The 18,558-nt window shown below is 31.1% G+C and overlaps 1 protein-coding gene across 1 annotated transcript in view; it reads left to right on the top strand.

Annotated features, from left to right (window-relative positions):
• The window catches only part of TLL1 (Dorsal-ventral patterning tolloid-like protein 1), an 82,885-nt gene that overhangs the window by 33,929 nt on the left and 30,398 nt on the right, over positions 1-18,558 (top strand). The window contains exons 4-8 of the mRNA XM_051210636.1: positions 8,791-9,182; positions 10,570-10,690; positions 11,771-11,916; positions 14,077-14,337; positions 16,846-17,493. Coding sequence (XP_051070650.1) covers positions 8,791-9,182; positions 10,570-10,690; positions 11,771-11,916; positions 14,077-14,337; positions 16,846-17,493 — 1,568 coding nt within the window. The remainder of the gene's footprint in view (positions 1-8,790; positions 9,183-10,569; positions 10,691-11,770; positions 11,917-14,076; positions 14,338-16,845; positions 17,494-18,558) is intronic.

Genomic DNA, 18,558 nt, shown 5'->3' with positions numbered 1-18,558 from the left:
CAGTGGTACATGTTTATTTGTTTTCTCACACCACTAGTTGAAAACATTATATTATTTCGAATCAATAAATGCAATCTCTAATGATTTTTGTACATCTATAATCTTTATCAGAAGGGGTTTTGTAGATATTATAGTAATTTTAATATTTGATATCATTAATCAATTGAAGCTAGACCACCGTTGAAAACCTGTAAGCACTGGACGGCCGTTTCTTCCTCCTCATTAGTGCGCAACTATAATTAAAAGAAATTAGTTTTGTTTTATAATTTAAACTGATTAAGAATAATAGTTCGTCAATAATTTAATATATCTAACATAAATGGAATGTTAATGTCGTCCCCAAGTATCAGAGTTATTTTAATGTTACCCTAACTGTAAACCGATTTTCACACATTGATTTTTTACACTTTACGAGTATTATTATTTGCTCAAGTGATACACTACATGTATTTGCCGTAAATAATTTTTTATTGGGCTAATGATTTATTGTAGTTGGTAGTTATGTTGAATGCATTATATAGCAGTCATTTTTAATTACTGAACCAAATGATTAAATTCATGAGACGTATTAGTGTGTTTCAGAGATTAGTTCACGTGAACGTAATGTATAATCTGTTAGTCAGTTTAATAATTAACTCGGCCTGGAGCCCCTCTGGGGCTTTTTTGACATCAATTCATTCTCACCAAATCTCAACCTCTTTTAATTTGAAGAATAATGTAATTTTTAAATAGACCAAATGAAATTGTTTCCAACGACAGTGTAATCTAGCTGACATTTTCTAATCATGATTCAGATACATAATAGACTAAATTATAAATACATTGTGTTTAACTTGATGGATTGTTCAGAACATTTATAGTCGGTCATTATCTTTGGACATCGAATCTACCTTAATATACATCGTGATTTTCGAATTGAACTTAAATACTGATTCTTCTTAAAATTATGTTGAATGGGTATCTTTAAATGTAATGTTAGTTCGATGCGTTAATAAATAGGGTTTTTTTCCAACTGAGAAAGTGTCGAAATGACATCTCTCGTCATCTTTAATTTTTTGCAGAAAAATGGACTATCTAATAAATGTGCTGAGTTGCAACGAATTTTTGTCGGTTTATTGTATAGTTTCTCGTAATTCTTACATTATATTCAACAACGTTTGCGATTGTTGTTCAACATAATAAATTCTTAAACAAAACGAATTTTTATCGGAGGTTTTGAATTCTAATACATTTTAGGCCTTATTCAGAATTCTGTAAACATAGAACACTATTGGACGTTCAGGAACAGATTGGTAGATAAAAATGTGTAACAAATCTTAATACTTACAAATTAAGTTCCAATCTTTTTATACTCGTAAAACTAAGTTACTCATCACGTTGTACACACAATTATTTCCCTTTATATTAGAAGTGTTTAATATAATGCTTTTAATGCATATAATATTATACATGAAATTCTAAAACTGATTTCTAGTTTGTTGTCATGTCTTGTTTCAAGATGGTGAACATTTGTAGCTTAGATGGATGAGTTTATTGAAGTTTCATTCATAAAATGGATGGTTTAGAAGTGGAGCTTAAATTGACGAGTCATATGTTCAGGAATTCTAATACTTCACTTCTACCCGGAGTTTCTTATAAATCGTGTGAACATTCAGGACAGTCAGTGATAATTAAGAATTACTGAATAACATTTTTGTCTTAATCTATAAATCTTGATAAGTATGAGCGCGCGACTCTTTAGATGCAAATCCAGGATTTTTAGATCATGTAACGAGAACAAAAGTTTCAGAACATTGGGTTAACATTATTCACGCTATTTAATTCACAGCCACTACTCACTATCACCAACGGTAATTATATCTTCCAAATGTTTAGACTCCATCAATTACATCTCTTTGTATACTCTAGGTTTCAGAGTTTCTTTAATTGAATTCGGTGAGTGATGAAACAAATAAACTTTCGTAAAATTTCTACAACATAAGTTTAGAAAAATAATGCGAGTGAAAGTCAGTGAGATGTTTTATATTTTCATTGACAGATTTAAAAGTCAGCATATTTATGCAGCCATAGAAAATTACTTTATTCTGTATTTAATTTAATTTAAAGAATTAACAGGATCTGAGGTAGATATCTGACATACCTTTCGGTTTACTTAACGAGCATTCAGTTATAAATCCTAATGAAATGAATTTATGTTAGATAGTTTAATAATGAGCGAAATTGTTACATTCCATCATGTCTAAAAGCCATTTGTTCCCACTGAACACAGTTATATTTTTCTGAATTAATTGTTTTACACAGAGTTTATGTAAATAATTTGAAAAGTGAACAACCAAGACATTGAACAAAACAATTCAAATACCATTTCGTTCCATTTGGATCACATCAATTGCAAATAACCTGCATAGATTTCGCAATAAAATGAATGTATACGGTTTAACTTACATAAAGAAATGCGAAGACAGGCTTTGAAAATCAAATAGGATAGCAGCAAAAAAACAGTTGGGCTTATATAACTATTTAGTGACGCAGTAAGAACATAGATTCAGAATAAAGTTCACTGTATCCCAATATTGTGTAATGAGTTATATTGATTAATAGACATTGGTAAATTATAAATTGACCGGAAAAAAAACAGATTCTTATAAATCAATAATTCTGTTTGTAGTTCAAAAAATGATAGATAACCACTATATTTTCTAAAAAAATAATGTAGGCTTGTGTCTACTTGACCAACACAAATTTTTAAAAAAATAATCAAAATGTCGATTGTTTTCATTAATCACTATGACAAATGAATGACTTTATTATTGAATATTAAGTAGACCAATTGTGTATAAACTTTTATTGTCATCATGTCCAAAAGTTTACGTGTTCCATAAGTTGTATACATGTATATGTTTTTCTTCTCTTCTAAAACTGTACTTTTATTTTTGTTTCATTTAAAGGAGCTCTATTGAACACTGACAGCAATAACAAAATGTTCATCTGCATTTCAACTTGTAAGAATTAAAACACTTTCTCTAATGTTTTCATATATAAATCTAGAAAAAAAAGATAAATAGCAGACAATACTAGTAATTTAAGTATTCTAGAAACTTTATAATTAAACTAAGGGAAACAGAATATTCACACTACAATTGGAATAGAATTTTCGGAATGGTATTAGTTTTGATCATAGCAACCATTCTGATGTTGGCATTGCTTCCAAGAAAGATTTTAATTAATCTATTTTTATTGACCTAGTTATAACTCCTAATAAAGAAAAAGAATTGTGACCATCAATTGTTATATCTTGTGGCCTTGTGCCCTTATCAATATATGATGTAATGATAACGGCGATTAGAGAACAGTGACTGATTGACCGGATCAATGACGTGTAAACCCTCACGAGCAGTCTAGAGTCCTTATTGGTCTTGCTTCCTACCTAGCCCAGCCAGTTAAGTCCAGAACACCAATCTCAGCCTATGCGATATGACTCATGTATTTCAAACACACTGGGTTTGTATACAAACCAAACAGACCAGATCGTACCATAAAATAGAAAGTAATATTTGTACAAGACCTAGCCAAAAGTGGCTGTGAATGTGGGAGATTGTAATTAGTAAACTGGACATAACTCAAGAATGGTAAATCGTATAATAATAGTCTGTGGGTTGAAATAAAGCTTTTAATAAGGGGAACATGAATATCCATAGTTTAGCTACTTAATAATTATACAATAAAAGTATATGTATCGTATTTGTCCATAAATAGTTCTGAAGAGTTACCATTCATAATTCTCGTCGGGATACAATACAGAAATAACATCGTATATCTTATTAATACATAAATAAAAAATCTGTAAAATACCAGCATGCCAAAATTGAAACCAAATACCATTAACTTCAATAGATTCAAATACGTTTATATATTAATCGTCTTTGTCAATTTTTCAGTAATAAAGGGCCAGAATTCTATTGAGTGAAATAAAGTCAATAACAGTCACGAAAACAGCCATAAACATATAAGTAGGAGATAGATAAAGTATAACGAAAAATGAGTTCCATTTTAATTAGATTAGTTATGTCTTGTAACATTTCATTTTGGTTTTTCTTCATCACGACAACATTAAAAATTCACATAATATGGGAGAAATCTGAAAAGTATCTCATTTTTGGAAATTGAAAGAAATGATAAAATAAAACACACTAAAAATCCTGTATACGTAAATTCCATATGGACATATACACACAATGACATATATATATACATTCAAACAAAGGACAGTTAAAAACACGAGGGGGGGAGAGAAGAAAAAGAAAAAGAAAAAAGCAAAGAGGAAATAAGTTACAAAGAACAAAATCTGGGATCTGATTCAATAAAACTAAAATATATTCTTTCTTTTCAAATGTCAAACAATCATAATCAGTATAATCAACAGTTAAAAATCACGTATATATATATATATATATATATATATATATATATATATATATATATATATATATATTTAACTTAATAATTGAAATATCTGGAGGGGTTGTACAATCATAGAAAATCATTTGATTATTCTTTTTTTAACTTTTCATGTGACTAGGATGTTATTATTAAAAATGGCATGTAACCAATTCGACCAGGGAAAATTTTCAACTGGTATTTAAACTAATGGTCAACTTGTCTATTGTATATCATAAAGAGTCATTAATGTTTAATAATCAAAGTATGTATGACTCTTGTATAATTAAAATAAATCGGACACTATACAGTGTGCAAGTTGTATTTTATTTTCATTAAGGTTTTAAGGCTTTTGGTGCTTTATTTTTTACCATAATAATTTCCTAAATTCTAAATAGTGTATATGAAATCAATAAGGGTAAGCAGGATTTTTATTTTCCGAGTCAAACATGATTATAAGGATAGTTAATTTTTTTATTATTTAAAATCACGCCACAGCCGAATCGGTACAAAATTGTTAAGAGATTTAAGAGCCTAAACTTTTGAGCTAAAAACTTATGCAAAAAGCTATCAAATATGTAAGACTACAGATAATAATCTTATTTTGTACAAAAAAATATAAAATATAAAGTTTGTCCATTACGAATGTTGTTTATTATGGATATCACTTAATAAATCACCACTCCAATTGTAATGAGTTACAGCTGATGATTGTAGTTAGAGATTATCATGAGTTCAATGGATCAATGTGAACTTTGAATGATCAAATTTTATTTTATACTGATACACGTGTGACAGTAAGTCACTACACACAACAGCGATTATCCTAAAGTTTTCAGCTCGTCATGTGATCACTTATTCTTTTTCTTAAATCCAGCTTTCTGTTAGTTCTCTTTATTCCGAAAATCCAAAAGTTATGCTTGGATGTCACTGACATTACCTTGAAATGGAAGATGTGTGAAACATAATGACCTTTGGAAACTTTCAGAGATGTTCTGAATGGATAAAATGAAGACGGAGTATTACTAATAAGAGATGTTTATATTATGGAGTATGATTAATATTTGACTATTTGTTTGCTCATTGTGATAACATTAATGAAAATGGCACTTCAAAGTTTAAATAACCGAAATCTTATTCTATTTATCGTAATGCCAATTGAATATCTGTGGAGATTTGTTACAAACTCAAGATAGTTTTTATCATGAAATTACATCGGCCGAAGACTTATACTAGAAAACCAGGTATTAACTGGCCATTACAAACTGTTTTTTGTCTATTTTTAAACTTATGAAGATTTGCGCAATGAAGACTGTAAGATATTAGAAAACAAAAAGTTATTTCGCTAAGTACTTCATGAGACTTAGACTCTATTTGTTGGTCCTAGTTCTCCATTCACTAGACTTTGATAAGTATCTGTTGAATAGGTTTAAATATCACCTCAATCACCATGTATTTGATCTGAATATTATTTAAAGCAAGTTCACTACACGAGCTTCCCATTCAGATCTTATCAAAACTAATTCAGACAAATGTGAGTCAAATATTTTAGGAAACAAAGTCTTACTGATAGGTCCTACGTTCGAATCCCGCAAGCGGGATCGTGGATGCACACTGCTGAGCAGTCCCATAATAGAACGAAACGGCTTCCAGGTCTTCTATGGGGGTCTAGCTTCAACTGACTCATTATCTCACGTATTGAAACTCTTACGCGGTGAATAATATTGATGAGATTTCTTCGAATTAATATCATGTTCCAGTTTCATTATAGCTGTTAGTTTACTAAAATGAAAATACATTTTTTTTACTGCATAGTAAATTTTCATATGAAGAACTTTTAAAAAAAGATACAGTTGTAGTAGAAAATCCTTTGCATATGACTGCCGATATACAATGACGATATTTCTCATTTAAACATATGACTTTATAGTTCAACTATAATGCAAACGTTCATAAATAAATCATATATATTTACATCACAATAATATATATATATATATATATATATATATATATATATATATATTATTCTGCTGAATATACATTTGAATTCCTGACATTTGGCGACTTATTGTAAGCTTTCTCTTCGGATTAAATAAAGTACATGAAATATGTTCACACTTTTATTTGATAAGTTGCTTGTGATGCATTTCTGAAGATAATTGAATACGGTTTATTCTATTATATAACATTCGGTGTATGTTTTTATCAACCACGAACTTGACTTCAACTAATCAATAAATACAGAAAACTACTTTAGTTCAGTTGACAAGTATAGAAAAAGTGAAAAAATCTAGATATCTAATATCCTTTTTCAGTGTATAATGGATGAATTAGATGATAAAATAGAGGACAGTAGGTGAAATCCCTTTAAAAAAAAATGCAGCAAGGTTTTGATTAATACACCTTTTATATCTGCAGTTCTCCTTAGAAGTTTATATAAATCCTTAACAAACTACTATATAGAGAGTTTTCAAAGATATAATGACTTTCTTGAGATACATCTATGTTGTTAACACCTACAGTATAAGATAAAACTGCAACACCATCCTGATTATATAATGATGAAATACGTATGTGTTAAATGATTATTCTACAGAACTAAGAATATTGTTGAGGATATTTTAAATTAAACAAGTCTACTAGAATATCTTGTATAATTGTTCGTACAAATAGCAAAACTTTACAATGCAATTAATCCAAAGTAAAAGATTTCCGTCCTACTTAAACAAGTTCACGAAGTTGTGTATATCGTTTCTTGAGTTTGACTGTTGATATCTTACCTCTTCACATAAATAACTGTGAACTACGAGTTATGTTAGAAACGAACTAAATCCGTACAATTATAACAAGACTAAGGGAAGTTGAGACTTGGTGACAATTTTTAAAGCACTGTACTATAAATGGTTATGCAGTCGATACCTAGTGATTTTTGAATGAACTGAAAGATCAATTATTAGAGTTTATGATCAGATGCTTTAGTCATTGTTAAATATATTAAGGTTTGATAGCTTGGTGGGTATTACCAAGTATACAAAGTTACAGAAACGAAGTTATAAAAGGGATAATTATGATAAAGAATATTTATGTGAACAACTGTTTACCATAACTTAATTATCAGACATTTTATTCAGATGGTTTAATTTACTAAATCGGTTGGAATCCGATAACTTACAATGGGTTTTCCGGCTACATTTTCGAAATAATATGTTAAATTTACAGTTGACAGATTTTAGATATATTTAAACTCTAAATGATGCAAAAGTTTACAATTTTAACATATAACACTATTCAGTTTAATTATTCATATATGCGAAACCGCCTCGTGAGATTCACATCGCTGAGGAGTCTCATACTAGGATGAAACGGCCGTCCAGTGCTTACAGGTTTTCCACGGTGGTCTAGCTTCAATCGACCCATAAATTCAACTACTATATTACTAAAATATCCACAAAACCCCTTTTTGATTATATTCATACGTGAAATTTCGAGCACTACACCAAAACGATTATGGACTTGTAATTGAACAACCTGATAAAGTTACTAAAAACAACAACTGCTCACTTGCATATTCTTTTTTCGGAATATTCTATGGAGGTAACTGTAAGTAATTTCCTAGAACGAGATTGAATACTAACAGAATTTCTATCCATCCGTATAGATCACCAAACTCTCAAAGGTACTTTGCAAAATATAGAGTCAAGATAATTTACTTTTGTAGAAAGATGTTTTATGAAAGTATTAGGTTGGTTCACTTTTTGTATATAATTATATAAGTTAGGTTTAGATACCGTTGGATTTTCTTTTTAATTCATTAAGTCAGATTTATGCTTAAGATCATATTTAACTACGAAAATAGAATTGCTGATATTTATTAAATTTTCTTCAATATCTTAACTGCAAATATTGTCAATTTTCAGTCAGTAGTTTCATCTTCCTTGTTTCACTGTTTTGTGTCAGCGTTTTATGTTAGCGTTCGGGTGCGAGACCTAAGTCCCTAAGTTCGAACCCCGCGGGCGGGATCGGGGATGCGTACTGCTGAGGAGTCCCACAATAAGACGAATGGGCCGTCCAGTGTTTCCAGGTTTTCAAAAGTGGTCTAACATCAATCGGTTCATGATCTCAATCAAAAAAGTTGATACTTTCCTTTCTAGAAATCCGACTTTATTTAATCTAAACTGAGTTTCCGCAAGCACGTTTTCTGATATTTGCAACAAAAGTTTTCTATTATTTGTCCAAGAGAAATCTTAGTATTGGTCATGTCCTTTTAAAAAATTGTTAATGGAACCCACATAAGAAACGTCATTACAAGCATATCCATCACATATCTTTAACACTTTTTTTAATATTCAGCACTCATTTAGGTGGTAACTCACGTCACTTGAAACAAAAGCATATTCAAAATTACAAAGATATGGCAGACAGAAGTCTCCCAAACAAACTCAAAAAATTAACAAGTGAACGAAGGGAAAAATCGAGAAAGTTTGGTCAAAACTGGCAGAGAAAAAGGAATGAATTACTTAAACGTCGAAGATATCGCCAACTTAAGGCCAAAACACAAGCATTTATTCAGTTAAATAAATTTTATCAGCAGAAAGCTGACATATTAATGTTTACTCCTGAACAAAGAAAAAAGAAAGAGTTTTCTCAAGGTAAAAGAAGGTCTAAAAGGGCAGCTACAGCTTATGTTTCAAGAACATGGACAAACGGAGTTATTCCATACATAATACAAGCAAATTTTTCAAGTAAATTTAAGTTTCTTTTAATCCATATGCTTAACTTTGAAATTTTCATTAAAAGGGGCAGGGTAAATGAAGTAGATAATGATATCAGTGATCAATTTTTCACTCTATATATTTTTCTAAAGAGGTTTTTACTACCCATTGTGACATCCTAATATGATCAATGATAATGAAATATTTCTCCTATTTCATTTCGTATATGTTCTATAAACTTAACACATTTATGATGACAGTATACCAAAAGCCAAGAAATTGGTATTTAGGATACTTATATTTCAGACACGCTAATATTGAACGGCAGGAAATCGACAAAAGACACAGTGACTGTATAAATCATCGGGGCACGGTAATACACTGGCTCGGAGAATAATAAGCTGATTCAGTTTTTATAAGTTATTTAAAAAGTACGAAAAAGAGAGGAACACATAGGCACTTTTGTACATGCATGTATAAAACAAGATCATGGTTACACGTGAGCAACTAACAAGAAAGAATCTATGGGTTGTAAAATGAATTGAAAGAATTGTATAGTTCATCTGTTCGATTAAGTCACATAACAATATTAATTGTTACAGGTTAAGTTCATGTCACTGACAAATTCTCGGTGACTTTTTATTAAACCGGGATGATTCAGACCAGCTTTTTTACTTCTGATCATTTCGAACACTTTGAAGATATAAATCCATTAACTGAGCTCATGAATTTTAGTAAGCCACAGTATTTGAAATATATCAAACTTGACTATATTTTGAATCAGAGTTTACTGATTTAGAAGAACTATTTCACTATTTAACCAGCTGAAGTGGAAGGAATGTGTACTATTCAAATGTAGGAAGCAATTCATTAAATTTAGTTGTTCAATATTACTCTCTGTCACTAGTAAGTAGTAGTAATGCATGAGATGACACCTCGATACTTCTGCAGATCGTTTCACTCAGTTCATATGCAATGGAAGTAATAGTACTGAACAGCTATTGAATAGTCCAAACACTTACTGATTTGTCTGTCCTCCATGAGGAATTCGCTATTTGAATATGTGGCAGAGAAAAATACTCGACTTTACATTAATACCTGAATAGTTAATCTGTTATATTAGATCACTGTAATAATGATGCTGAAATATGTACATTGAATTTCGTTATGTTATTTGCGCTACTTATACTTATTGAAAGTAGCCAAATGTCGATAAACAAAACGTTTAGGGGAGCTGAAAACAGTTATGTTTAATTCAATTCCAGTTTTTGAAGTAAATGACTTGCTTTTTTTAACGATCTACATTTGTTTTCAACGAATAAACCTTAGATGCGCTAAAGAGACTAATGAAACTTAAATTCTGTAAGAATGGTTATAGATGCTGTCCTGAAATTCTTTTACTTTATTTGCTTTTTAGGTGAAACTAAAGCTACGATTATGAAAGCTATGCGACATTGGGAAAATTATACCTGTCTTAGTTTTGTTGAAAGGCAACCACATCACAGATCCTACATAATCTTCACTGAAAAGGCATGTGGGTAAGTGTTTAAAGAAGGAGAAAAAGATTAAGATTTGAGGGTAATTTTAATTGTACATTTATAGCTTCAAAAACTGAAGATTTTGAATAGTTAGACAAATGCAACCGTTTGTGAATTAATAATTCGTCCAATTTGTTCAAACAAATTTTGTATCCGTAAAAATTGGTTTCCACAAATTATGCATCGATGATAGAATTATGTAGATAATATTGAGGAAGGTATTACTTGATGAACTTTATAATTATTTTGAAAGATACTGTTTTTGGCTGCAGCAATTTTGGTTTACTAAAGTCTTGATTAGATTGTGTAATTTCTATTTCTCGTCTTCAAAACACTAATGTTTCGTGTTCAGTTTTACTGTTCGGTTATGCATAATTCCAAATGAATATAGCCAACTTTGAATATCAACACAGTGTGGGTTTTTTGGATATAAGATTACGATGTAGGTTAATTTATTTGATCACATTTATAATTGATCAAGTTAAACAATGAATCCATACTAATGTGACCAAATTGTGAGGTCAGATACTAAGTTTATGATTTATGTCTCCTTTGATAACTTATCTATGATCACTACTGTTCATGAAATTCATTAGTCTCATTACAAATAGAATGCAGTAAGTGAATAATTTTTTACTTCTTATTCATAATTATGCGAGCGTTCACCTTTTGTATGATCAGTTTTCTGATCTATGAAAACTAATGCCAATGATGTGGGAGATTTAGTCTATTAGGATGTGACTATGAACAGCAAACTGAAGTCTTAGGAAAAAAAAATTAACTTTCCTTATTTGAACTGTCATTGATGATATATCATTCGAGATGTGACAAAATAAAAACAAATGAATCATACTACTTACTAATACCTAGTAACACAAAAACATAATTTTAGCTTCAGGAGTCAATCTGACCTAGACCACCATTGAAAACTGGAAGCACTGGATGGCCGTTTCGTCCTAGTATGGGACTTCTCAGCAGTGCACATCCATGATTTTGAATTTCCTAGGAGAGTTGCTGTAAAATATTATTTCTTCTAAAGTACTCATTATTATTTACAATTTTAAAAAATAATAATAATAGGTGTTGTTCATACGTGGGACGACGTAGCGAAGATGAACCACAAGCCATATCAATCGGAAAAAATTGTGACAAGAAAGGGATAGTAATTCATGAACTTGGTCATGTGATTGGATTTTGGCATGAACACACTAGACCTGATCGAGATGGTAAGTCAAGTCTTCAGATCCGGTGACCATTAACATAACCTTGAATGTTTTCCCTATACTATATTGAGTATTTATTAATTTCTAAGCATAAAACTATCACAAAGATAGATCATGAGATAATGACAATAATTTTGGTCCATAATTTAATACTGATTGACTTCGTTTTCACGTTGGGTGGTATTTCTGTGGTTTCGTACTAGTTCCACTTTGTTATTTTAGACTAATTGTACATTCTAAATAAAAATAAACCCACAATAGTTCAAATGTTTAAAAATTCTTTAGTATCAAATTTTCAATTATGACCTACAATAGGAAATACCTTATTGTTTTGTTTAGTATTCACTTAACAATTTGGGGACACTAAAAGTCGCCAGTTCTCCAAAAAAGTGGTGTCAATAATTTTGGAGTAAATTCTTATATGAAGGGATAACAAAGAACTGTTTTACAAGAGTCAACTACTAAATGTTGAGCTTGCTCACTTACACCTGTTACCTCTCGTAGTAGCATAGGCCGCCTACCAGAATTCTCCAACCAACTCTGTTCTGGATTCTCTTTTCCAACTGTCTCTATGTCCTTTTCATTCTTTCGATACCTGCTCCCAGTCCCCAGCACACTGTGTTCTTTGGTCCGCCTTTTCTCTTTCACATTGAGGATCCCAAGTTAGGGCTCGGCTCGAGATGCCGTCTGATTATTTCCGCAATGTGTGTCCGATCCACCTCCAGAGCTTTTTCCTAATTTCTTCAGCTAGAAGCTAATCCGTTCCCTGTCACATCGTGTTACTGCTGGTGGTACCCGACGGATCTGGAGTATCTTGCTTAAACAATCGTTTATAAATACCTGTACTTTTTGATGATGGTTGCAAAACTACTCTAAATTTCGGCTCCGTATGACATATAGGGCAACACTTCAAAATTGGTTCCAAGTAACTCCCTATTTGACATAGGTGGTAAGTTATTTCATTATCAGGCGCGCCACTTTTAGAAATGCTTGGATTAAACAAGAATAATGTGATTAATAATGCAGATACTTCTTGAAGACTCTGAACAAACAATATTGTTGGGGACGTTAGATCCCCAAAACTCATATTTTGTAATTTTATCTTTTTGGAGCTTGTATGAAGATGTATGCTTGTGCATTTCTTATCACCCACGCACATAGTCGATTGACGAACTTATCGATTAAATGTTTAAAGACTTTCATGGCAATATCGATATATATATATATATATATGTATTAATACACTTGATTTGTGTGCTTGATGAACCTGGTATTTTCTGGTTGCCTGTAGAATACACTTTCTACATCTTACCAGGACTTCTGGATCGAGTTAGCTGAGTCGGGGACAACGGACCAGTATAGCCTATCGAGTCTCTGAATCCTTGATTCTTTGTTCTGTTCCGAGTAAGACAAATCAGTAGTAGCATTCAAGTTAACGAAAATAACAAATATGTGATATTCCACGTCGCTTATTTGTGACCACAGACCACTCACTATTCTACCTGCTTAGGAAATAGTTTCCTCGATTTTCCATTAAAAACTATGAAATATGTTTGCCAGTGGTAAATTATTTATATCATTGTCAAATGCAGGTTTCTGGATGGTAAAACTGATGTTAAGCACAACACAATTAGGTCCTTGACTGCTTGTATCAGTCGGTTGAAAAACTTTGACCATGATAGATGAAAACGAGGACTTCTAGAGATTCAAGTTAAATGCCTGTGCTGAAAATCAATTTCTTCTTCCTTCATCCCACTCTGTAAGTAGGCTATCTCATTTGTCTGTATTTGTTTATCTAATTTAGTGTTTCTAGATTTTTTTATAATCTTACTGCTACAAACTTTATACAACCTCCAACAGCTAAGTCGGAGTTTCGAACCCAACTTCAACTATATTCGTCAAGGCAAATGAGTACTATCATTAGGTCTCACGTATAACAACGTGGCATGCAACCTAATCTTGAAACCCTTACTTGGTAAGTGAGTTACGGGATCGGACTGAAATCGATAAATAATGTTTGTTTCAGGTATCAGAATAACGAATATAATCTGTTACCTAATACCTTTAGATAGTTTACTAACACAAGAATTTCCATTCTTTAAATTTATGCTTCAATAATTCTTTAAAATTATCAGAAATATTTCCTTCTACATATACTTACAGAACATGTAGATATTCTACTCGATAATGTTGTTGAAGGACAAGATTTTAATTTTAAAAAAATGGATCCAGGTGAAGTGAACTCTCTTGGTGAACCATATGACTATAGTTCTATTATGCATTACGCTAAAGGAACATTTGCTAAAGCGAATAAAGATGAAACAATTAGACCAAAAGCTTGTTGTCCACGACCACCTATTGGTCAACGTATTCAGTTAAGTCCTGGTGATATTCGACAAACGAATAAACTTTATTTATGTCCAGGTAATTATTTAAATTTATGATAACACGTTATTGTTTCTGTTAAAATGGGCATTCTGTAAAGATCGTTCAGTCTAAAACTAGTTTGCATCATGGACTAACAAAGTGCGAATGAACCACTGCAAACTGAAGATGGGTGGATAACTGTTTTTGTCCTACTATGAGACTATTTCTATTTTTATACAGATTTTTATACCAGAAATCACAGTACTATAATTATCTGACTTTGTTTTCCATTATTGTGTGTGAGATACTAAATTACTTAGCTTTATGTCACGTAAATTTGGAATTCCCCGTTTCCAAGGGATTTAAGAACAAAATAAACAACTATAAATTACTCTACAATCTTCAATGATTGATCATCTGTTACCAGTTTATGGCGAGCATTACCTCTAAGTTGTAGGATTTTTTCTGTCATTTTAACTAATTCAACTGTTCACTTCATCAACTGTTATAACTATTGACATGAAGATTGAAAGATATTAAAAGTACATAAAAATGACGATATAACATTGGGCGAGACATCTAAAGGTCATAAAGTGCATCATGTGTGGTGTCATAAGTTCGAACCACTAAGGAGTTCCTAAACAACAATGTAACAGCTGACTAATGCTTTCTGTTTTTTTCAATGATTCCTTGATTAACGTTATTTCATAATGGAGACTATTTTAAAGCTATCCAAATCTTTAGGGAAAATTTCACTACTGCATATGTTTTGATGGTAATTAAAGTGTTCAGTATACAAACTAAATCCAATGATAGAATATCCCGTTTGAATATTTCTCTTTATTTAAACTAGATTATCCAAGCATTCGGTATAAATATTTCCTCAAACATTTTATGTTTCATGTGGTTTTACTTGGTACTGTGTCCAAGGAGCTGTATGTTATTTCTGTCTGTATCGCGGTTTATTATTAATTTGGTACCATTCTTCTAGTGTATTCAATAACTTGTTAGTACTTTTTTCCTCTCTCTAATTCAGATATTCATGCTGAAAATGCTCATATTTTTAATTGAATTTCTAACGTAACTCTGCATTTTTACTTCAGAATTTCCAGCTTTTCTCCTACGAAGCTTCACAAATGTTAATAAGCCATCGTTCAAATTATTTGAAACAACCTCCATTTGACGTATTATGTATGTATTGTCGAGAGCTGTATAGCTACGATAGTTTGATTATCTTTCAGAGAGAAGAGATTTTCTTGAAATTAGCAATAATAATAATAGTTGTAGGAAAGTAAAATTCATTTAATGAAATAAGCAACGGTTTACTTATTTACTTTGGTCTACTTACTTACTTACGCCTGTTACTCCCAAAGGAGCATAGGCTACCAACCAGCATTCTCCAACCTATTTGTTTTCATACTTAGAGACTAGAACCAAAGTGAATTGTTACGTACTTTACAAACCGAATATCGAAAATAAACCTAGAACAAAATTATCATGTTTATTTGGATAGTTTCAAGGGATAAATTTGATTGGAAGACCATTTGAAATCAAAATTAATTGGAGACCTTTCTAAGAGCACGAATCAGTTAATATTAGTTCTCAGTTTAAAACTCGTTAACAGGGCCACATACAGACTTTACACTGGATGATATTCAGAAAGTTTGGGTCTTTTTGTGTGGATGATAAATTTAAACTAATCATATGTGATTCAGTCACTAGATAATATTTTTGAATGTTATGAACGACGTATTTTAATTCGAACTTCGAAAACCATTCCAAGGTTACTTATTTTCGAGTACATCGTTATTGTTCGATTATATAATTTGTAGAGATATGTTCGATTTGAAGATAGTTTTCACCACGGTCCATTGAGAAGCCGCGATTAGCAGAACTCAACCATGTTATGAACGAACCAGTTTTCGACGACATTAAATGATTGCAAGTTGATTATAACTGGAAATGAAAACTACCGGATTTCATTGCATTAGTCTAAATGTGTTGCAATTGATATAATATCTGGAGACCAGAAGCCCGACTTTATGCGGTGCCGTAGATTTGTACTACCAAGGAGTCTTGAGTGAAGATAATGTCCAGCTGATATCAGTTTTTAAATAAGATTATCATCAAATAAAACTTATCCCTTCAAACCACCCAAATAAATATTTAAAATGTTTTACTCTCCGTTTATTTTCAGGGTTGCCCTTAGTGTTAACATGAATGTAATTTGACTTCAAAATCTAGGTTTTACAATCAAATAATAAACCAATATCACTCGTTAGAGTAAAATGGCTGTTACGTAACTGTTTTGTTTCGTAAGTTTGCTACAGTATGTAGGTTCGGCTAATAAAACCATAAAATCAATTCAATTTAACTAGTAAAAGGTTTCTGTTGTCTATCGGTACTCAAAATATTTAAGTTAGGTTTTATGTATTATGTTAATATTAATATTAACACGTCAAAATATTCATTCTCCTTTATTTGTTACACATTAGGGTCTATTTTATTTATTTTGGTGCCATTTTGTTCATTTGTTTAAACGAAATATTTTTCGCTACATTTTAGCATGTGGTCGTACGCTTCTAGAACCAGTAGGAAGTTTGTCTTCACCACAAATGGCATGGAAATTAGAAGATCGTTTCGGTGGTAATGCCAACTCTTCATTATTTCCCGATCCGATAGGTTTGGAGCAGTCCATTCAACTAGGAAATGCTATATCAGTTGATCATCTTTTACCTGATGATAACGAGAATATGTATCATCCTTATCGATCATTAACAAATGGTAATACAATTGATGGTGGTGAAGATCATAGTTTAATCGGTATGGTCAATGATAATAATTATCAGTTAAAAACAATTCCATATAATCCATTCAAAGGATCATTCAATAATGAAGAAGTTCCATTGATAGCAATGAGTCGTTTATCTAAGTTATCAAAAACAAGTTCATCATCTACTTTAGGTTTCACATCAGCTAGTCCTATACTTTGTCAATGGAGAATAAATGCTGCATCAGGTGAACGGATACGTTTAAATTTTACACACATGGATATATCTGGACCGATAACACAGGATTCTATACATACACCAAATAATTTAAATAATTTACATAAAGCATATGAATTAAATCAAAAAAGTATCAATCGTATCTCATGTATTAATGATTATGTAGAAATAAGAGATGGATATTATTCTGGTTCACCATTAATTGGTAAGTTAACTTCTTTTCTACGAATATTTAAATAAGAGACAAACAATTTATCATTCCTCCTATTAACTAATTACTCAGTAGTGACCAATATTAACTAATCTACTTATTAGTGATGATAAAGTTCCATGAATCAAGTTGCCATTCAATGATTAGGCGAAATAGCTCGAAATCTTACTGTATGTATTATAAGGTTGAAGGTATAGGTGAAAATTCTTGGATTAAACTTTTAAGTTAGTTATGATTGATCAGTATATTTTATCGGTAATCTTGAGAGAATTGAATTTGTTTTCAAGATTTGAACCAATCATGTTATGATATCGTGGGAGCTAATTTGACTATGATAATTGTCAATAATCACGTAATCTAAATCATAAATGCATTTTCATAAAACAAATTTTTTTTTTCATTTTAATGTGAAACTATCTTATCAATTATGTTGATAAATTGAATTTACTATAGAAATAATTTACTTCATTTCACAGGGCTAGGAGGTTTTCATTTTGAATTGTTTCACCGTTAATCAACTCTAATATAAAACAATACTTATCATTTGATACTAACTGTGGATATTATAGTAATTTCAATGGTTGAGATCATGAGTCGATTGGAGCTAGAGCACCATGGAAAATCTGGAACCTATGACCTAACAGTTTTGCGCGCGAGCGCTTAACCACTAGACCACTGAGCCGGCATCCAACAATGTTAATGTCTAACTTCAACCAATTCAGCATATAGAATTGTTTGTTAGAAGATTCAGACTTTAACCATTGACTCTAATCAAAGTTTTTGTATTGAATTAAATAATGTAATTTCATAACTAAGTAAATTATTATCTCTGACCATTGTATTTAAATCTAGTTTTATGCATTCGTCCAATGAGAAATAAGGATGAATCTTTAAATGTAACATACACTTTAACTTAATCATTAATATTTGCCAGTTAACTACAATGTTTATGATTACTGACACCCTTTTACTAAACTTTAATAACCTGATTATATACCAAGAGATTACTTTATAAGTTAAAATCTCCTGTTCAAATATGAAGATTTTTGATAAAAGTTA

Source organism: Schistosoma haematobium, chromosome ZW, assembly GCF_000699445.3.
Source record: "Schistosoma haematobium chromosome ZW, whole genome shotgun sequence".
In the NCBI taxonomy this organism is placed as follows: domain Eukaryota; kingdom Metazoa; phylum Platyhelminthes; class Trematoda; order Strigeidida; family Schistosomatidae; genus Schistosoma; species Schistosoma haematobium.
Note: the sequence above shows the minus strand (reverse complement) of the source record. Positions and strands in the feature narration are given on the sequence as shown.